Source organism: Furipterus horrens, unplaced genomic scaffold, assembly GCF_987537825.1.
Source record: "Furipterus horrens unplaced genomic scaffold, mFurHor1.1.pri manual_scaffold_5, whole genome shotgun sequence".
Classification (NCBI taxonomy): domain Eukaryota; kingdom Metazoa; phylum Chordata; class Mammalia; order Chiroptera; family Furipteridae; genus Furipterus; species Furipterus horrens.
In genome coordinates, this window is record NW_028327175.1 from 126,640,799 (window position 1) to 126,663,859 (window position 23,061).

A 23,061-nucleotide genomic window follows, 5' to 3' on the forward strand; every position below is an offset into this window, starting at 1 on the left:
AAATAGGGTATGGGGTCCAATTTTAGTACCAGTTCCTTTTCCTTATGTCTGTCCTCTGCTGTCATAAGCAGCTGCCACACCTGTACTCAGATCTGGTTAGAAGCTAGGTGATCACTGATAACCTGGGAGACAGGTATTTCAGAAGTTGATGAGGATGGAAATCATAGTGCAAAAGGATAAGGCACAGGTGTGTGGGGAGGGAGTGGAGGCAGCAAATCTATGGATATATTTAATGAATAAAGAACAGGGAAGGAAAGGTCAAGATCACAGGAAAGTGAAGACTTCCGGCCAAGATGCAGGCCTAGAAGACATGCTGCATCTCCCTCCACAACTAACAAGGAATACAACTACCTCAAAACCAGAGACAACCAGAAGTTCTAGAAAAATTGAGCTGCATGGAAGTCCAACAAAGATATAAAGAAGAAATACTCATCCAGACAGGTAGGAGGGGCGGAGCTGGGGCAGAGAGGACGTGGTGTAGTTGCGGCGGCGGCAGCAGCAGTGACTGGCCAGCAGAAAGCACAGTCACACATTTTAAAAAGTTGGGAGGGACACGTGGGGAGAATTCCCAGTACCAGACCAGACTGCACAGCTCACGGTCCCAGCACTGGGGAAAATAAAGCCTCATTGCTTTTGACTGTGCAAACCAGTGGGGGTTGGGGTGGAGGAAGAAACTGCCAGTATCTCAGGAGAGTCCACTTGTTTAAAGGGCCCCCATGGTCCTAGAAGGTCCTCAGGCCCACCCACTCTGGGAACAATAGCCAGGGCAACAGCTAGAGAGGCACCAGTCCCATACGAAAGTGGGAGAAGTGCCTGGAAAAGGGGCAAGTGCTGACCAAGTGGCATTGTTCCCTCTCAGACCCCCTCCCCGACACACAGCGCCACAACATGGTGAAACAGGTCTCCCTGTACTGATGAATACTTAAGGCTCTGCCCCTTACAACATAACAGGAGTGACAGCTCTACCTAAGACACAGAGGCAAACAAACACAGTAGCCTGTCAAGATGAGGAGACAGAGTATGGCCCAAAAGGGGGAATAGATCAAGGTTCCAGTGAGAGAACTAAGTGATGAGGAGATAGCCAGTCTAACAAACAAGGAGATAGCCAACCTAACAGACACAGAGTTCAAAACACTGGTGATAAAGATGCTCACAGGATTGACAGATATGCTTAAGTACGGCAAACGCATAAGGGAAGAAGTGAAGGCTATGCTAAACGAAACAAAGGAAAATCCACACAAAACCAATGGTGAAGGGAAGGAAACCTGGATTCAAATCAATGATTTGGAACATAAGGAAGGAAAAAAAGTCAACCAGTACAGAATGAGAAAACAAGAATTGAAAAAAATGAGGAGAGACTTAGGAACCTCTGGGACAACTTTAAATGTGCTGACATCCAAACCATAGGGGTGTCAGAAGGAGAAGAGGAAGAGCAAGAAATTGAAAAATTATGTGAGAAACTAATAAAGGAAAACTCCCCAGATCAGGTGAAGGAAATAGACATACAAGTCCAGGAAGCACAGAGAGTCCCAAAGAAACTAGACCCAAAGAGGACCACACCAAGACACATCATAATTAAAATGTCAAAGCTTCAAGATAAAGAGAGAATCTTAAAAGCAGCAAGAGAAAAGAAGAGTTACCTACAAAGGGTGCCTGTAAGACTATTAGCTGATTTCTCAAAAGAAACTTTGCAGGCAAGAGTGGACTGGCAAGAAGTATTCAAGGTGATGAAAAGCAAGGACTTACAGCCAAGATTACTCTATCCAGAAAAGCTATCATTTAGAATGGAAGGGCAGATAAAGTGCTTCCCAGACAAGGTAAAGCTAAAGGAGCTCATCATCACCAAACTATTATTATGTGAAATGTCAAAGGGACTTACTTAAGAAAAAGAAGATCAAAATTACGAACATTAAAATCACAACAAACTCACAAATATGAACAACTGAATCTAAAAAATAAAAACAAAATCCAACTAAGCAAACCAAAACAGGAACAGAATCATAAGTATGAGGATCATTTGGAGGGTTATCAGCTGGGAGGGGGAAAGAGGATAAATGCGGAAATGGTGCAGGGATTAAGAAGCATAAGTGGTTGGTACAAAATAGACAGAGAGATGTTAAGAATAATACAGGAAAGAGTGAAGCCAACGAACTTTATGCATGACCCATGGAAATGAACTAAGGGGAGTGGGATTGCTGGAGGGAAGAGGGGGCGGGGTTCTGGGCAGAGGGGAGCAAAGGGGAAAAAATTGAGACTACTGTAACAACATAATCAATAAAATATACTTTAAAAAATAAATAAATTCTTTTTTTAAAAATCAAAGGAAAGTATTTAAAGATACAGGAAATGTCGAGTGTGCTCCTCATCTAAAGGAACAGATGTGGAGGACAGGGAAGATCAGAGACTTTCTGTACCTTCCAGATGTGAACAAAAAATGTAGCAAAAACACTTCCAGTTCTTAGAAATACAATAGTAATTGAAGTGCCAAATAGTCCCTGCAAGTTTAAGATCTTAAAACTGTTCTTCACAAGATGCGGTACCTTTACCATGAGCAGTACAAAGACCAATTTTTTTTCCTCTACTAAATTCTCCTAAAAACACATTAAGATATATATAATAGGCAGTTCAAGCCTGTGGTTTCATGTATATTATTGCTTCAGACAATGCTTAGGAAAAAAAAGGAAGTCAACTAAATCAACTTAAAGAAAAGTATTTGATAGTATAGAGAAGGTATATATGTGGCCAAAATAAACAGGTGCATGAATAACTAATATTTAGGAAACTTGGCCAAGACTGTACTCAGCCCTGTTGCAGTCTGAATTTTTAGCTAAAGGAGCTGGTGTCAGTACCTTGGAGAGCAGCACACAAAGGCTAAGTCTCAGTGGACCGGCCATAGCCTATTCCTCAGTGGCCTCCTGAGTGACACTCAGGCCCTCAAAGCACTAAAAGGAAATATCACCAAGAAGAGGAACTCGAAGTCTTCTGTTTGTGGGCGTGATACATTGAGAGTTCTAAAGGGGAAAGTCAGAAGAAGGTCTTTTGTGTCCCTAAGAAAAATTTCAACAGCAGCTGAAAAATAGAAAACATGGCTGAGACCACTAGCTTTCCACCAAAATTGTTCTCCCAGTCTCGCTTGCACTGAGGCATGGTCATGTGACTAAATTCTCTCTAATAGTGGGTAGGCAGAAGTGATGGGTGCCACTTCCAAACTAAAACTTTTAAGAAGCAACTTGTGCCTCCAACATACTCTCTTTCCCCCACCGCCCTCTGAATGTAGACAAAAACAAGGCCATAGGAATTAATGGAGCCACAGAAGATGAAAGGAACTTGGTCCCTCAGCCACCATATGGAGAGCATGGGTGAAGCCAGGAACACCCCCCTTGTACTGTCACATGAGTGAAAATGAAGCTTCTATGGTGTATGAGCCAGTAAACATTTGAGGGGTGTGCTACAGCAGCTGAATGCACACACGCTAACAAAGCAGATTAGGTGCCCTGGCAACCATGCAGGTCAACCACTCCTGGCTCGGGATGTGATCAGAAAGAGACACTCTGGGATCTTCATTTACTCTCTCCCCTCTTTGCACAGTTAACTTGTCCTTTAGGGATAGCTCAAGAGTCACTTTGTTACGGAAGCCCTCAATTCCTTCAATGAGGGCCACTCCCACTCCCACAGGACACGTCACTCAGTGGCACTTCACACTTGTGTGATTTTTTGATTATTGTGTACACTTCCATGGGGTTTCAAGTATGCATTTTTCAAAATTCATAGGCTGGTATATTTATTTGTGCCCCTCACTGAAGAGTTTAGGGGTACAGTGTACCAATGTCTGCAACTCGCTTTGAAATGCATTAAGAATGGGTTAACCTGGGGACAAACAGATGGATAGATATGTGATATAGCACATACAGTACAGCACCATGTTAACTGTAGAATCTAGGCAACGGGTATCATGGATGTTCATTATATAATCCTTTGAACTTTTCTGAATTAAAAATATTTTCATAATAAAATGTCAGGGGAAGTGTTCAATGAGACTAGGAACAATGAGTACATTACATAATCAACCTAGATAGCACATATCTGCCCAATCATATATTTGGGGCACAATTTTAGTTCCAGGAATCCCTTGACAACCACTGAGGTTAAATTCCTGGAAAGTGTCATGGTCGGCAAAGCTGGAGTCATAAAAAACAGAGAATCAAGGATAACACTATTTTATTTTTTATTGTTTATTCTATTGTAGTTGTCCAAATTTCCTTTTTTCCCTTTTGTCCCCCTCCACCCAGCCCACTCCTCTCACCCACAGTCAATCCTCTCCCCGTTTTCCATGTCAATGGGTCATTATACATGTTCTTTGATTAGTCCCTTTTCCTTCCTTCTACCATTCCCCCCTCCCTCCTCCCTTCCTACAACTATCAATCTGTTCCATGTTTCCATGTCTCCATTTCTATTTTTCTCATTAGTTTCTTTTGTTCATTAAATTCCAATTATAGGTGAGGTCATATGGTATTTGTCTTTCGCCGAATGATTTATTTCATTTAGCATAAACAGTCTTCACTCCCATCCACACTGTCGCAAAAGGTAGGAGTTCCATCTTTCTTTCTGCTGTGTACTGTTCCATTGTGTAAATGTACTACAGTTTTTTGATCCACTCATTTACTGACAAGCACTTAGGCTGTTTCCAGCACTTCACTATTGTAAATAATGCTGCTATGAACATTAGGGTGCATAGGTTCTTTTGAAATGGTGTTTCAGGATTCTTAGGGTATAATCCCAGCAGTCGCTGGTTCGATCTTCCAGTCAGGGTACATCAGAGAAGGAAAACTCTGACTCCAAAAAACCTCCGCTGCCTTGCGGCATACCTCTTCAGGGGAAAGGCTAAGGGAGTAAACCCTGACAGAAAATCCGGAGCCGGAGTCCCTAAGGCGGTTTGACGTTGTAGTCAACACCGGCAACTCCTGCGGCGCACCTGAAGCCAAGCTGTATTGACTCCGTCTTTCCCTTGGACCCTTCAGCTGCGAAGAGAGGGGGGGTCTGCTGCATGGGCAACAGCAGACCCTCCATATCACCCTGCCCAGGCTCTGTAGCTTCGGCGTCATCGCAAGATGTCGATTCAACACGGGAGGAGACAGATACGGTGTCACTCCCGAGTCGGACTGCACAGCCATTCTCGGCGGTGCAGATAGACTCTTAAGAAGCTACACCATCGTCTCTCGAGACGGACGGCTGCCAACGACGACGAATCCCAGCAGTGAAATTGCTGAATCAAAAGGCAGTTCCATTTTTAGTTTTTTGAGGAAATTCCATACTGTTTTCCATAGTGGCTGCACTAGTCTGCATTCCCACCAACAGTGCACTAGGGTTCCCGTTTCTCCACATCCTCACCAGCACCTGTTGTTTATTGATTTGTTAATAATGGCCATTCTGACCAGTGTGAGGTTGTATCTCAATGTGGTTTTAGTTTGCATCTCTCTGATCACTAGTGATGCTGAGCATTCCTCCTTGGAGAAGTAAGTGTCTGTTCAGGTCCTTTGCCTATTTTTTAACTAGGTTGTTTGTCTTCCTGGTGTTGAATCCTATGAGTTCTTTATATATTTTGGAGATTAAACCCTCGTCCACAGTATCATTGGCAAATATGTTCTCCCATAAAGTCAGTTCCCTTATCATTTTGATAATGGTTTCTTTAGCCATGCAGAAAGTTTTAAATTTGATCTAGTCCCATTTGTTTATTATTTCCTTTATTTCCCTTGTCCTAGGAGACATATCAGTAAAAATATTGCTGCGTGGGATGTCTGTATTTTTACTGCCTGTTTTCCACAAGGACTTTTATGGTATTGTGACTTATATTTAAACCCTTTATCTATTTTGAATTTATTCTGGTATATGGTATAAGTTGGTGGTCTACTTCCATTTTTTTTGCACGTACCAGTCCAGTTCTCCCATCATCATTTATTGAAGAGACTGTTTTTCCTCCATTGTATGCTTGTGCACCCTTAATCAAATATTCTGTTCCCCTGATCTAGTGACTGTTCCTATGCCAGTACAAGGCTGTCTTGATTACAGTAGCTTTGTAATATAGTTTAATATCAGGTATTGTGCTCCCTCTGACTTTATCCTTCTTCCTCAGGATTGCTGAAGCTATTCGGGGTCTCTTTTGGTTCCATATAAATTTTTGGAATATTTTTTCTAGATCCGTGAAATATGCCATTGGTATTTTAATAGGAATTGTGTTGAATCTATAAATTGCTTTGGATAGTATGCACATTTTAATGATGTTAATTCTTCCAATCCATGAACACAATATATGCTTTCATTTATTTGTATCTTCCATAATTTTTTCCTTCAGTGTTCTACAGCTTTCTGAGTACAGGTCTTTTACCTCCTTGGTTAAATTTATTCCTAGATCCTTTATTTTTCTTGTGACTATAGTAAATGGGTTTTTTCCCTTAGTTTCTCTTTATGATACTTCATTGTTGGTGTACAAAAATGCCATTGATTTCTGAATATTAAATAATAAATGAATAATACAACTGAAAATTCTGTAGCAACAATTCTAAAAGGCATGTATCTCCAAGTAAGCCAGACATGCCAAGAGGCCCTGCTCCAGTAAGATTATCCCTCCAGGTAACCTTCTCAGGAAAGCAAACTCTCCAAAGAGTCCTTTTTAAAAGGTTTTGAAACAGGGCTTTCTTGTTTAGCTCTCAATGGCATTCACATTTGCTTTCTCCATTTCATTTACACAGGTCTTAGCAAAATGCAAATGTAGCTCCCTAGTCAGTTCACCAATTACCATGGTGCTCCTGAGCGTGGTTTTCTGGGCTAGATCTGATACAGTGGACATGGAGAAGGGGAGGTGTGAAGAGGTTGCCCCACAGGTCACCTGCCTCCTCTTTGGGAGGGGGACAGCAACTACCTTGGTGTGTTCTTCCCTTTAAGGGGATTGCTCTATTTGCCTAACTAGACTGCATAATGTTAAAAATCGGCACATAAATATAAAACCACATTTACATGAAACCACAAGTGGCAAAACCAGCATGGCAAAGGATTACTATATGTTTTCAAGTATCACAGAGGTTTTTGTTATCTTAGTTGCTTTCATGACATACGTTGTCATCTGAGATTTTTTTGATGCCATATCTCCAGTCTGAAACAGAACTCCCAATTATTACAACTTTCACGGAAACTTATCATCTATGCTCTCTCATTCCCTCATTGTTCCCCAATGACCCACTCTCTCACCTCTCCACCCACCCCCCATCCACAGCCCTCTTCATGAAGCCCTCCAAAATTTCCATTTCTCAATTAAAAATTCTCCAACCCACCTTGTTAACTTTTGAGGTAACAGGCCAAGAATAAAAATGCACATTTATATTTTTTAATTAGCATAGAGACATTGGAAGGGTGAAAATTAAATGAACAAAAGTGTTAACGTAGACTTCCGGCTAAGATGGAGGCTGAGACTGACATGCTCTGTCTCCCTCCACAACGAAGAAGGACTACAACTACCGCAAAATCAGAAATAACCAGAAGTTCCAGAAAATAAAGCTACATGGAAGTCCAACGTACAAAGTTATAAACAAGTGGTGCTTGTCCAGATGGGTAGGAGGGGCAAAGCCAGGGTGGAGAGGTCAAGCTGTGCTGCCAGTGGCAACTGCAGTAACAGGTGACGGGACTGCGATAAGCACAGACACCCATATTTAAGGGGAGGCTTGAAGCGACTGGAGAGCATCCCCGGCCACAGTCTAGACCCGTCAGTTTGCGATTCCAGCGCTGGGGAAGGCAGACCCGCATTGCCTTGGACTGTGAGGCCCGGAGGGCGTGGGGATGGAGGAGGAGGCTCCCGGTCTCTCAGCGGAGAGTAATAGCAGGAACTCACCTTGGACTCCAGCCACCACACAAAGCGCCACAGTGTAGTGACAAGTGCACAGGGCTCTGCCCCCTATAGCGCAGGAGGTGTGACAGCCCTGCCCAAGAAGGAAAAATAAACGAAAACGGTCAGGATGGCAGGAATCATCATTGAAATACCAATCACGAAGCTGACCAAAGAGCAAATAAGTGAATTAACTGATGAACAAATAGATAATCTTTCTGAGGTTCAGTTCAGAGCTATAGTCATAAGGCAGCTTACAGAATTAACAAAAGATATTGAACAAAACGGGAAAGAAATGAAGGCTAGTCCTGCTGAAATGAATGAAAACACATACGAGACAAGTGGTGAGGAAAGGAAAACCAGGGATCAAACCAACAAATCAGAAACATAAGGAAGGAACAGTCAACCAGTGCAGAAAGAGGAAACAAAAAGTGAGGAATATGAGGAGAGGCTCAGAAAACTCTGGGACAGCTATAAGCGAATGAACATCCAAATTAGAGGGTTGCCAGAAGGTGAAGAAGAAGAACTAGAAATTGAAAAATTATGTGAAAAGATAATGAAGGAGAACTTTCCGAACTTGGGGAAGGAAATAGACTTTCAGGTCCAGGAAGCACAGAGAGTTCCAGAAAAACTGGACCCAGGGAGAACCACACCAAGACACATTATAATCAAAATGTCAAAAATTAAAGATAAAGAGAGAATCTTAAAAGCAGCAAGAGAGAAGAAAAGAATTATGTACAAAGGGGTCCCAACTAGACTATCAGCTGATTTCTCAAAGAAGACTCTACAGGCAAGAAGGGACTGGCAAGAAATATTCAAAGTAATGAAAAGCAGAAACCTACAACCACTATTATTCTATCCAGCGAAGCTGTCATTCAGAATAGAAGGGCAGAGAAAGTGCTTCCAGGACAAAGTAAAAGTGAAGGAGTTCATCACATCCAAACCACTGTTATATGAGATGTTAAAGGGACTTGTTTAGAAGAAGGAGGATTAAAACTATGAACATTAAAATGAAAACTGTATCACAACAACCAACAATAGAAGCTAGGGAATTGAAACAAAGGCAAACTAAGTAGGCAACGAGAGTGGAAAAAGAATTATAGGTATGGGGAACATATTGGGGGGAGGTCAGTGGAGAGGGTGAAGGGGGAAAAGGGAGGGAGATGATGCAGGAATTAAGAAGCATAATAGGAGGGAATGGAGTAGACAAGAAGATGATGAGAAGAACTATATGCCCAACCAATGGGCATGGACTAAGGAGGGAGGACAACTGGAAGGAGGGGGGTCACTGGGTTGAGGGGAGCAGAGGGAAAAGAAATTGGGACAACTGTAACAGCATAATCAATAAAGCATATATTTTTTAAAGTGTTAACGTATGGAGGGCGGTAGCAGTGAGGGGGCACAAAAATGTGAACTTGGGTGGGAGCAAGACTTCTCAATATTTACCCTTTACAATTAACTTTAATTATGAACCATGGCTATATTGCTTGCTAAAAAATATAAATTTTTAAAATTTCCCAACAACCGCATCTTATTGGAACCTCTTCATTTAAGCCACTTTCTTCCTTGTCATCATGGAGACCGCCTCATATTTGGGATCTAAATGCAATCTAAATGCCTCTCTATTCTTAGCATTTTAAATCCCTTGATCTCATACATTTGTTTTTCACCCTCAGGCTTCCAGACTCCTTATTCCCCACCCAGGTTACAACCCTCTTTCTGCTTTAACTTCCAACCCAGTCTAAATGCTATTTGCATTCACCCATTCATTCCACTTTTACTGAGAACCTGCTAGAAGCAGCCTCCATTGGATCTGCACTGGGCATCCCTCATCCCAGAATCCTTACCTTCCTTATGACTCTTATTACTGTAATCTCCTTGATTCACTGATCCTCTAAGCCCTGCCCTTAGCTCAATTCCACCCTCCTCATTTCCATTTCCATATCCAGGCTGCTCAAAGCTTCTGGCAAAAAGCACACAGAGGTGTGGACCACTACTTTTACCAACTGCTTATTTGGTACTTAGGGCTGCTCAGCAACCTTGCTACACATTCCTACTCTCAACTCCCATTCCATGGGATGTTCTTGCAAACATGGGCCGGATTCCTAATTCTTTCTCAGCAGATGACCTGAGACCTGAAAAAAATCTGTGCATTCAGCCTGGGCCCCAAATGAACTCAACCCATAGGCACTGGAAGTACAGTGGTGAACATGACAAAGAACGTCCCTGCTCTTGTGGAGGTCAGGTCTTAGAAGGAGAAAAAAGACAAAACAATAAACAAACCAGAAAAGTATCACCTGGTGATGGGTGCTATGACAGTTGATTATAATGAAGAATAAGTGAGTGACTCTTCGAGTAGGTGGTCTGGGAGGGATTCTCGAAAGAGGTGACATCTAAATTAAGATTGGAATTACAAGGAGCCAGCCATGCATCACAGATGCTCTAAGGGTGGACAGAGCTTTGTATGTTTCAAAATTCCAAGAACCACCACTGTGGCCCAAGTGCACTGGGTGAAGAAATAAAAGTCATCAAGTATAAATTATATCAAGAGTCATCATAAAGAACAGTTAAGTCAAGGACATAGTATAGAACTTATTTTAATTGTGAACAGACATCATTGGAGTGTTTTTAGCAGAGGAGTGCAGTGACTTAATGCAGTATTTTTTAAAATAACTATGGCTGCTAAGTGAAAGGGGTATTAACTATAGGTCACAAATGTGGAAGCAGGGAAACCAGCTAGGAACTTCTGCAGTGTCCAGATGGTATATATGGCTTAGGTTGGGGTCTCATTAGTGACGATGGAGAAAAGTCAATTAGTCGACATGGTTTGGAGAAGCAGGAGTCAGGATTCACCAAATGATTATATATGCTGGGGTATGAGCAGGGTGAGAACTCAAAGATAACTCTCAGACTTTTTACTTAAACTACAAAGGTGGGGAAGAAATTCATATTTTTACACACCTAGTTCATGGTATGAGATTTATACTAGATATATTTGTGGCACACAAAGGGATCAGAAGGCTCAAAACAACACTAAACAAGTCAGGAATACTTATAACACCATCTTAACTTCAGTAAAACAGCATCTCCCGGTATCTACACAAGCATTCAGAACCACTGTATGAGTCCCAGGGCTGTCCTTCAACTGTGCTGCTATGTAAAAGGAACTGTCTCCATTCTTGGCTGCAAGAGTGATATTTTCCAAAAGGCAAACCTGATCATGTCATTTCTCTGCTTAAAAATTTTCAGTGGCTTCCTATTGCACTGTGAATAAATTCCAAACTCACCATCACACCTCATAGACTGTGCATGGTCAAACCCTGCCCATCTCTGCAATCTCACATCCTCCTGCCACCCTTGCTCATGATATTTTGGCCCCACACCTTCTGATGGTACCTAGAATGTGCCAAGCCCTCTCCACCCCAGGACCTTTGCACATGTTGTTCTCTTCTAGCTCTTTGAATGCATGGCTGGCGCATTCTCATCCTCACATCTCAGTTTGCATGTCACCTCTTTAGATGATCAGAGTGGGTCCCCTCTTGATTTGTCTGTGGCACAGCACTATTCATTTCCTTCACAGTGTCCATTACAAACTGTAATGTAGAGCTATTTACTTTTTACTCTCTCCCTCACTGGAATGTAAACCCCACATGAGCAGCAAATGTATTTGCCTTGTTAGTCAATTCTTCTGAAGCAGGTACGGCCACCCAGCCACAATATACCTTGCCAAAGCTGCCTTTCCCAAGCACCATCAGGAAGTTAAAATCACTCAGCTTCATCCGGTCCCTGTTCCCATTGTTGTCAAATTTGGCTATGGTGTTGGTCATCTTTTCTTCTGGAGCCTTCGTTCCTTGGCTGATCTTGGCTCTCTGGAGGGGGAAGCACACAGACACATTATTAGGGTTTAAGGATGCCTTTGTAGGAAGACACATGTAGAGACACTGCATGCTGTGGTTCCTGCCACTCACGCCCCACTTCCAGCCCTGTGAGAAACATGGCCAACATCTGTTCTGCAAGGCCTAACCCTGGAGGCCATCCTTGGCACCCCCAATTCTCTTCTAGCCTTCATGTGCTCACCACAGTCACTTTTTCCTCCTAGCCGCCTCTAGAATTCATCTTCTTTCCATCCCCACCCACATCACCTGCTATCGCCTCTCATCTGGATAATCCACCTTGGTTTCCTCCACACCAGGCTTCATAAGCAAACAGAGCAAGCTTCCACTTCTTCATACCCAACCAAGTCACCACCTGCTTAAAATGTTTCAGTGTTAACACACTTCTTAGACCCTTCTTCCCTGCAATTCAGCTGCATTCTTTCACCTCCCACTCCAGGGCCGTTGCCTGTGCTCTTGCTGCTGTGTGGATAGCTATTCTCTTGCTTTCCTTCACAAACTTAATTACCCCCAGTTTCATTTCCAATTTATATTGGATGATAATTGTCTGTTCACTTGTTTTCCCCAGTGCACTGAAAACTGCGAGGGTACAGACTCTATCTCATTCTCCACAATTTCCCTGACAACAAATAGTTTCTGGCTCCATGGGCAAATGAATGGGCAAGCAAGGCCCATGTGTGTCCTCAGTACAATGGGAGCTAGACCTGGTTCTGTGAGAAGCACTGAGATGGCAGCAAATGTTCCTGAACAAGGAGAGAATAGGAGACCAACAGCCACCAGGACCTTGTAACTGATTTGCTTCTAAGAGTAAGCAACTTGTAGTGTTAAAAGCTCAGTTTACAATTCCAACTCTGAGGTTGTGATCCTGAGTTCACAATGTTACTTCACCCAACAGCCCAGACCTTCCTGTCTCTCTCAGAGAAACAACCAAAGGCCACATATAACTTGGCCCCTCTGCACTCTCTGATTTCAGCCCCTTCTCCTTGTCATCACATTGGCCTCATTGCTGTTCTGTGAAAGCACCAAGCACACTCTTGCCCCAGGACCTTTGCATTTGCTGTCCTTTGTGCCTGGAGCTCTTTCCTGATTTGAATTCCCTCACCTGTAAGAGAGCCCTTCCCCAAGTGCCCAAAATGAAATAGCTCTCATCAATTTCCCTCCCCTTATTTACCTTATTTTCTCCATCTCTTGTCACCACCTTACAAACAAGATATTTACTTGTTTCTTAACTTACTGTCTTTCTCCTCACACTAGAACACAGGTTCCATGAGAGCTGCCCAGTACAGAGAGGCACTTACTTGCATTTGGTGAATGAACCTTTCTAAATTTCAGTCACCTTTTCAAGAAGATGAGTTAATGATATGAGATAATGTATTACAAAGTTCTTGGTGCCATTCCTGTCATTTAGGAGATGCTCAGTGGATGGTAGGCATTATAATTGTTGCATTGTTCACATGCATTTTGAAGACAAAGAAGCAACAAAAAACTTTCTAGGGTTTTCAATATCATGGAAGATTCACTCATTCATTCAAGAAATACTTGAGTGCCTGCTACATGCCGGTTATTGCCCTACATTTGGAGGATCCATCAGAACACAAAGCAGATAGAGATGCTCAAACAATTTGCATTCCAGGAGGAATTGGGCCCTCTGTACTGTGTCCAAATGAATTTGGAGTCAGCAGCAGAAAGTCTTTAGGGACCAGAGAACAAGACACATTCAAAGAACTAAAACGTTGTTCTGTCTGGCCGGACCACAGAGTGCAAGGCAGATATAGTCTGGGATGTAGCCAGAAGGTCAGAAGGACCTTGCAAACCCCATCATGAAATTTGGGCTGATCCTGAGCACACAAGGTTTTCACAGGGCTGTGGTGTGATCCTATCATACTGAGAAGACCACTATGGGTTTAGTGAAGAGACCCATTTAGAGGAGACGAGTTTGGAAACCATTATGAAGTGACTACAGTCAACTCAACTAGGTGAGAAAAGGAGAGGCCTGAGTGTGGCGTCTGCAGTGTGGAGGGAATGAAGTGGGCCTGTTTGGGAGACAGACTGGATATCAATTGGGAGAGGGAGGTCAGGAGTGAAGGACAACTCTACTTCTGTTTTGAGCATCTGGGAGGATGGTGGTGCTTTCCACTGAGATGAGAACTGGAGGGGAGGCAAGTGGAACTGTGGGCCAAAAGGAGAGAAGAAGTGACTTGTCCGATTTTAGAGTCATTGAGAGTCCCCCTTTCCTATAGTGGCTTAAAACTTCAAGGTCTATGTCTTCCCCATTGGTACAGTTCAGTCTGTCATATTGACAAAGCACTCACCATTGTTTTCTTTTTGTTACTACTGTTTAAAGGTTGAGGTGGATACAGTGTAATGCATAAATCTTAGGTGTACAGTTCTGTGAATTTTGACAAATGTATACACGCAAGTAACCCAGACCCCAATCAAGATATAGCACATTTCCACCACCCTCAGAAGGTTCCCTTGGGTCCCTTCCCAGTCTGTCCTCCTTCCACACAGGGAATCTCCGTTCTGACTTCCATTCTCAAAAGTCAGTTTTGTTTGCTCTTGAACTTTCACCTAAATAGTCATAGAATGTGACACAACACAACAATAAATATATATTTGGTCTCTGTTCCTGGTTTTGTTGACACAGAGCTCCTGAAACCAGTGGAATTTCCTCAGTGATAGGGGTGCTAGGAACAGCTTTCGATCTACTATTTGGTCTTTGTTTCCAGTTCCTAGCACAGAGCTCCTAAATCCCTTGGAATTTCTTGGGTAACAGCAGAATCTTTTTTTTCTAAAAAGGGACTCTTGTTGGGCTCCTGAATGTCTCCTGGATGGAGGCTGGTCCCAGAAGAACCAAACCATGACTGGAAACTTGGAACTTTCAGCCCCTATCTTCTGGGGCTGGAGATTAAGTGAATAATTGATCATGCTGACATGATGAAGTCTCATAAAATTCCCTAAACTATGTGGTTTGCAGAACTTCTGGGTTGATGGACACATCCACAAGTAGGGAGGGTGGTGCACCCCAATGCCACAGGGACAGAAGCTCCTACACTTGGGACTCTTCTGGACCTTGCTGGGTGTAGCTCTTCATCCAACTGTTCATCTGTATCCTTTATCACATAATAACCAGTACAACAAGTGTTCCCCTTAGTCCTGTGAGCAATTTACTAATCCTGAGGAGGGGGTCCTGGGAACCCTTGATTTGTAGCCAACCCAGACAGAAGTATGGGTAACCTGGAGACGTGCTATTTGTGATTGGCATCTCAAGTGGGGGCAGTCTTGTGGGATTGATCTTTTAACCTGTGGGGTCGGTGCTAAGTCTAGGTAGTGAATTAAACTGTAGGACACCTTCTTGGTATCTGCAGACAATGGGAGGATTGCATGGTGTGAAAAACCCACAACTTCAGTGAAGTATCAAAGGAAGCAATCTTTTGCATTTGGCTTCTTTTGCTCATGATAACATTGTTGAAATTCACCCCAGCTGCTGCATGAATCAGGAGTTTGTTCCTTGGCATTCCTGTGCCATATTCATTGTTTGTGCTGATCCTCTTTTCGGCTACTAACAAAGCTGCCCTGAAAATACTTGGTCGAGTTATTTTATAGTAAGATATGTTGGGATTTAAGCATCTCTGGGACAACCCAGTTATACATACCCAGTAAGGAGTTGCCTATGTGGACCTGAGGTTAAGAAATAATACATGAACCAGAGACAGAGATTGGGGATTACTGGCATAGTGGGGGTAGCTAAAACCATGAGATACTAGGTAGAGTGCAAATAAGAGAAGAGCCTAAAATAGAAGGTGCATTGCCTTTTGGGGCCATGTCCTCCCATCATCCCAGTCTTACTTTCCAGCACCCAGAGTTTGGCTGCCCAGGTTGTTTTGACCCAAACCCCTTCTTCCCTTCCCACCTTATCATCTTCTTGATTTACTACTATGTCTCTTACCTTCTCTGAATCCTGATTCGGGACTCATCCAATTCACACACTCCATTCTTCAACCTGTGAAGATCCCAGTCCTGATCGTCCCTGGTCCCCAGCCCCCACCCAAGTCCTTAGGTCTTCATGCCCACCACCTGGAGGTCCCAGCACATCCTTCAAGAGAAACATGACTGAAGAGCTCAGTCTTTCCAATTCCTCCAATTGACTGCTTGAAGGAAATTTTCTTTTTCTGTCCTTCAAGGAGAAGCAAGTGGCCAATAGCTTCATCCCTTAGTCTTGCAAGTGACTTACTTTGCTCTGAATTTGAGGCCAAGAGTCCTCTTTCCATAGTTAATCCCAATTTGCTTATGTGTCTTGTCTTATAAATATGTGATGAAATCTTAACCCCTGGTATGATGGCATTTGGAGGTACGGCCTTTGCAAGGTGACTAGGTCATGAGGGTGGAGCCCTCATGAATGAAATTAGTGCCCTTATATAAAGGGATTCTGAAGAGAGTTCTCTCTCGTTCCTTCCACTGTGTGAGAACAATGAGAAGGTGGCTATCTATGAACCAGGAAGTCTCTCATCAGACACAGAATCTGCCGGCACCTTGATCTTGTACTTCCCAACCTCTAGAACTGTGAGAAAATAAATGTTTGTTGTTTAAGCCACTCAGCCTATGGTACTTTTTATAGCAACCTGAACAGACTAAAACAGAATGTTAGATCAGAAGTTTAATAGCTCTGTCAGCCTGTTATGCACAGTGTTGATGTTGTTCTAATATTTAAATATGTGGACAACTATTAAAAATCAGATGTCCTCTAAAAATCCAATTCTAAGCTTCTTATAAAGAAACAGTAATCTCCCTTATCTGCAGTTTGCTTTCCATGGTTTCAGTTACCCACAGTCAGTTGTGGTCTGAAAATATTAAATAAAAATTCAAAGGAAACAGTTCATAAATTTTAAATCACACACCATTCTGAGTAGTGTGATGAGCCGCACTCTATTCCACCCAGGATGTGAATCATCCTTTGTCCAGCATCTTCATGTTGTATAAACTACAACTGGTTACTCCCTTAGTAGCTTTCTCAGTCATCAGATTAACTGTCGTGGTGTTGCTGTGCTTGTGTTCAAGTATCTTAATTTTAGGTAATAATGGCCCAAAATGAAAGAGTAGTAATGCTGGCAGTTCGAATATGCCAATGGAAGCCATAAAGTGTATGCATGTATAGGAAAAAACATGTATGTGTGTGTGTGTGTGTGTGTGTGTGTGTGTGTGTGTGTATGGTTTGGTACTATTCAGTTTCAGGCATCCACTGGGAGTATTGGAATGTATCACCCACAAATAATGGGGCACTACTGTAAATCTGGCAAAACTGAGCCCCATTCAGTAAGGCATGATGCCTCTGGATGGGACATGCTCTCTCTAGTTTACCAGAGTCCCCACACACCCTGCTCTCTTATACCAAGTTTTTCCTCCTTCTTACTATCTGCCTGGTTCCTAAAAAAATTTAAGTTTGTGCCCTCTATATAGTGAGCCTTTGGAGGACAAGAACTCTGTCCTATGTCCCTCTGAAAGTTCCATGATTCCCAGTGTGAACCCTAAGAAAAAAGACACCAACTAAAAAGGTCTCCTAGGGGCGGCCACCTGGGCTCAAATAAATAAATAAATAAATAAGCAGAAGCCTAGCAGCCATTTCTGCACAGGGGCTTTTCACGCAAATTACACTTCACAAAGAAGCCTCTGCAATAAACTGCCTGCCTCCACAATGGAACTGCATGCCTGCCTGCCTGCACTGTGTTCCTGCCATCTGAGCCAGCCCTCATAAAGGAGGTCATTCCCCATCCAATCAGACCTATGCAGCTCTTACCAATCACAGCAGCCCTATTTTGACCAGTCAAGACAGTGCCTTTGGACCAATCAAACTGAGAATCTGGAGTCCTAATTTGCATAAGGATAGACCACTCAGAGACCAGGGGTGGGGACTTCGGTATATAAGCTGGCTCCCTTTGGCTCAGAGAACAGACTTTCTGCCAAAGGCTAAAGACTACGTTTCCCAGGCTAGAGCTGAAGCACCAAAGATGTCTTGCCAGAACACAACAGAGCAGACCAGTATGGAGCAGACCACTGTGGAGCAAAGCAGACTATAGCATTGTTGAGGTATCTGCACCAAATAAAGCTTCCTTCTTCACTGCATCCCAAATTGGGGAAGCCTGTTGGCACTGAATTGGCACCAACAGCCATTGGTCGATATCAATAACCTCATGCCTAGCAGGTTCTCCATCAAATCAAACATTTTAAAATTGAGGCCCAAATTAAAATTATCCTTAGTCTTGCTGGGTTGGATATGTCTTGAGAAACAGGAACAAACTAATGGTTGCCTTCTCGTGTCTGTGATTTAGAGGCCTAGAACCCAGTGTTCAAAGAAAAAACAAATAGACTTCACTTCTGAGCAGAAAGCTCTGCCTGCATCCAGACTGTGCTGGGGAGGATGAATGTATCTCAGCAGCCAGCCTGCGGGGCTTCATTTCAGATGACTAACACCTGTCCTGGTTTAAGTTAGACTCCTCTGCCTCTGCCACCCCCACCTCTTCAAGGAGCTCCCATAGCCCCCCTGTACCCAGCTATGGGGGCTAGGAGTCCCTGACCCATAAGCAGACCTTGACAAGCCCAGGAGTATATCCTGAGCTTTATTTACTTCAAGGGGGAGCTGATAATGACAACGACAACCTGACATTTGAATGTCATGACATGCCAGATGCTGTTCTAAGCGCATGATCTCATTCAATCCTCACACAACCTTAGAGGTCAGAAGTGCTGAGTTCCCCATTTTACAGATGAAGAATTAAAAGCTCAGAGATATCAAGTAACTTGTCTAAGGTACTCAGCAAGGAGAGTGTAGAGCTGGGATTCAAAGCCAAGCAACCTGGCTCTGAAACCACTGTTACAGAAAAGGCTACACTGCACAGATCTGCCCCCAGGTGTCCCACCAAGACCCTGTGGGACACTCCTCTCTACACCTGGGCTGCTTATCCAGGACATCTGTGACCCTGTCTATGGACTCATCGACTGGTTGCATGAGAAGCACAGCCCACGAGCATGGCAAGTTGGAAGTGCTGGCAAGTTAATTCCCCTGGAAGCAACCCTCAGCCACAAGTGAAGGGAGCAGGTGGATACTTCAGCTTCCTGTCCCTCAACTGGGAAACCCTGTAGCATTCAACTCCCAGCAGGACAAAACCCCAGTTACCCACAGTGGTAACTTGCTTGACAAAACATGTTTTTCTGACACCCTTTCTTTCCCTGTACTACTTCCCCACTACTTTATGGTGCCTCCTAGGATCTCCTCCAAAGAAACAACATGCACTTGAATCCTTATAGCTTGCTGCTAGGGACACTCAGAGCAGGACAATGATCTGCTATGGGATATAAGAAAGTGGCTTAACCTCTCTGGACCTCAATTTCCTCACTGGTAAAAGAAAAATTGGGATGTTAATAGCATACACCATTCAGAGCTGGCATGAGAATTGAATGAGTTAATAGTTCTAAACTACTTAAAACAATAAATAGCACATAGACAGCATTTTATCAAATTTAAAAATTCTGTGAAATTTTTAAGAAAAATGTCAGAAAACCCATTCTGAAATATCTAAAATGTTGCTTCCTTTCCCTGGCCCATCAGGAAGCCCACAGTCAGAAGAAAACCCCCAACAGAGCCCCACTCCGACCTTCCAAGATGAATCACGCATAGTAACTGCACCCCACTCACCCTACTGTGAAATTCTATTACCCCATTTCCAGCAGCTTGGTTTTACCATCACTCAGAATTTCTCTACATAAGAGACTTGAAAGTAATTTCTGAGTCATTCTGGGGACTAATTGGTTATTACACAGGGATTCATTTCTCACGTTCAAGGTCAACTGAAATTCCACTATGTGCCTGAGAACAATTTCAGTCTGTCGGAAACTTGTTTTAAGTCAACAACTGTGGTATGGAGTGATTATAATCCAGGCATATACAAGCATCTGCGGGCTCTTGCTAGAAGTAAAGGGGACACATTTTGTTGCACGCAGACAAAATAGCCCTTTACTTCAAGCCAGTAACGGGCCCAGATAAATGCTCGGTACGTGTAGGAAACACTTTCCTTGGTATCCTGAAATGTCACTTCAGCTGCACTAGGACAGAAGAAATCATTTTGCACAACTGAGACTTCATTTTGTACAAGAAAATACTGGCCTTGTTTTTTTCACCCACAGCAGCAAATGGATAGGTCATCAGGAAGGTGAGGGGAAGAGATGGAAAATGTTTTCTGGAAGGATTTGTTTTTATCAAACAGTGTCCAGTTCTCAGCTCTACTGGGTGGGAAGTCCTTCTAACAACTCCTTTAGTCTTGAGCCAGGTATATGGGAATGACCCTCGGCCACCAAGTTCAGTGGAGAATGACTCATACATAGGCTCAAGGTCAGCATGCTTACTTATTCTATTTGTTCTATGAAGGGGTATCCCACTGCATCAGAACCGTCACCACAGACCAGGTTTTGTGGAGGGCACAGGCTCAAGACAAGGGTCACCACTCAAGTGCTATTTCTGTCAAGTTCAGGAGGAAACTAACATGGCTCTTGAAATAAATAACACAATCCTTGTCGAGGTTAGCACAGCCCTTCAACTCAGACCTCCTCCTCCCTCCCCGGCCTTGCTCAAACTCAACTTTGGCTCCCTCTGCTCTCCCCACGCTGCCCTTCTGTCAGTCTCACATAGCTGCTGTTCCTCGCCACCACAGGGTCTTTACACATGATGCCTTCTCTGAATGGAATGCTTTCTCCCCCTCACTATTTGGTTAATTTCCATTGTTGTTTCCTCAATAACATCATTCCTGTGCTCTCAAAGTTACATTTCCCTCTTATGTTCTCAAAGTACCAGGGACCTCTCTTCCACAGAACTTTGCCTTGTCATACCTTTTTATTTGTTTATGTGATTACTTGATGAATAACAATTACGGTAATCTATTTTGTTTTTAGGTATTTTATACATTGTTCAGAGTTAGTAGGCCATCATCACTGCTTGTCTGGAATTGGAAATTTTCCCATAAGACTCAGTATATTGAGTTTACATGAACAAAATCATGTTTTCCCTCATGAAACAACTTTAAAATCACTCAGTACACAGTACACAAATAATGAAAGAACTAAAACCCATTTTGCAAAAACGCTTTATTTGTAAAAGATGTGTCCTACATACCAGTTACTCTCATAAAGATGAAAACAGGGTTTATTTGGCCCTGCAAAAGGGAAGGGGTTTATCTGAGAAAGAAGCAAAATCAGCACGAGAGCCAAAGGTCAGAGCCAAGGTCAGGGCTCTTATGCTTCAAAAGATACACCCACAGATATTTCATTAAGTCACCAGCACCGTGAATTCCATTTTTCAACAGTACAGCACCATCCCACCAACACATCCAAATCCAGATTCCAGCCGTCCACAAACCTAGTTGACTCACCCTCCAAAATATATCACTATTCTGTTCAATTTTTTTTACCATAACTACCATCCCAGTCCAAGCCACTAACAAATGACCTGGGCAGTGAGTGAACACTTTCAAGAAAAGGTCTAAATATGAATGAAGACAGAGAAGTGGGGATGACTTCACAAGGCAGGGAACACTAAACTGAGGTCTTGAAGGATAAATAGGAGTTTTCCAGGAGACAGAACATTGCAAAGGCACAGAACCATGAAAGACGTTGGTAGAAAACACACCATATATGGGAAAATAGGCACAGAGGCAGGCTCAACCAGTTTCCATTGATGCAGAAAGGAAGATATCTCACCTCAAATTTCTGCCGTAGTTCCTCATTGCCCTCGCCTCCTTCTGGTGGCACGGGCACATTGAAGTACTCGCCCTCTTCCTGACTCAGCAGCTTAAACCTAAAGGAAGACAAGGGGTGAGGACAAATTCCATCACTATTTTGTTGGTAGAATAAGAGAAGGAAGCCTAGGAAAAGCTCTGGTTTATATAACATGTTGAGGGTTTTTTTTTGTTTTGGAGTGTGGGTGTGTGTTTGTAGCCAGGTATGCTATATATTTTTATTTTTGTAAGTATTCTATGGACATCAGAAAGATGTATATTCTGTGCTTATAGGATGCAACTCTCCCCGCCCCCGACACACAAAACACAATGGTCTTAGCTATATCATTCAATACTGTACATTTTCACCTATATTTTTGTCCATTAAGTGTTCTCTTATTCTGGAAGAACACTATGAAGACCTCTGCTGCCTGTGTCTTCCTGTCACATTCCCCAGCATTGTAAGTATCTTTTATTTTATACACACACCCAGCGGGCTGTCCTGGCCCTTAGGCATTTGGATGACTGTGAACTTAACCCCATGATGCTGTTTTTCTCTGCAGAAGCCTTTCCGAAGTGCTTGACCTTGTGCGACATGGATTCCCTTTGTGATAGGCACACGAATCCTGAAGTCCAACCATGTCTGGGTCCAAATATCACCTCTACCTTTGCCTTCTAGGATCTCCTCAGAGAAGTTGGTTAGGTTCTTTTGGGTCTTGATTTTTCCCTTCTTTAATTGGAATAAAAGCCTCTTTTCATAGAATCATTGTGAAGCCAAGATATGATGATGCATATAAAATGATAAGCACAGAGCCTGGCACTTAGCAAGTGTTCAATAAATGGCACCACCATCATCATCACTGATATTAATATCATTATAATAGACATGATGGCTTCAGTTATTTTTCTGACCACCAAGATGTTTCCACCTAGTCTATGAGATGAAAGTGAAGAAAGAAAAGGAACATTCCGCAGGCATTCAGGTCAATGAGGGGAGCAGGGAGGGAAATGATCCCCAAACTCCTCACTCTCAAAAGAGGCTTCCTAACTAACTAAAATTTACAATTTTCATCACAACTTTTTTCTCCACTCACAAATCATCCTAGGCAGCTTCTAAAAATAGGGGCTTGGTAATTCAAAGCAGAGATGACAATCTGAGCCGCCACATTTAATATTTAATTCTGTCCTTCCAAATCCCCACTGAAATTACAAAAAGAAATACAAAAATTAGAGAACATCTGTATCTTTGCTAGCAGTCAAGAAGGTTGTTCTCCACACAGCAGGGACCTCGGGAGATTGCCTCAAATTAAAGTCATAGTAAGAGGACATGGAGTAGTGCTTGGCAAACTATTCACCTTTGTGGATTTTGCTAAAACTGGATATTATGAACTAATGCTTTTCATTAAATTGTCTCTGTTTTAATAATAAATTCACTTTGAAAGGACACTTGATATCTCTTGTAAAGAAGGTCAACATCACTTGTTACAAGAAGAAAGTGGCTGTAAAAATATACACATATACAACTCAATGCTAC

General features: G+C 42.8%; 1 protein-coding gene across 3 annotated transcripts in view; it reads right to left on the reverse strand.

Annotated features, from left to right (window-relative positions):
• Positions 1-23,061, reverse strand: part of PRKCB (protein kinase C beta) — a 350,360-nt gene that overhangs the window by 79,428 nt on the left and 247,871 nt on the right. For all 3 annotated transcript variants that reach the window (XM_090277733.1, XM_090277732.1, XM_090277731.1), the window contains exons 8-9: positions 21,511-21,607; positions 11,596-11,742 (exon numbers count right to left, since the gene is read on the reverse strand). In XM_090277733.1, the coding sequence (XP_090133859.1) occupies positions 11,596-11,742; positions 21,511-21,607 (244 nt within the window). The remainder of the gene's footprint in view (positions 1-11,595; positions 11,743-21,510; positions 21,608-23,061) is intronic.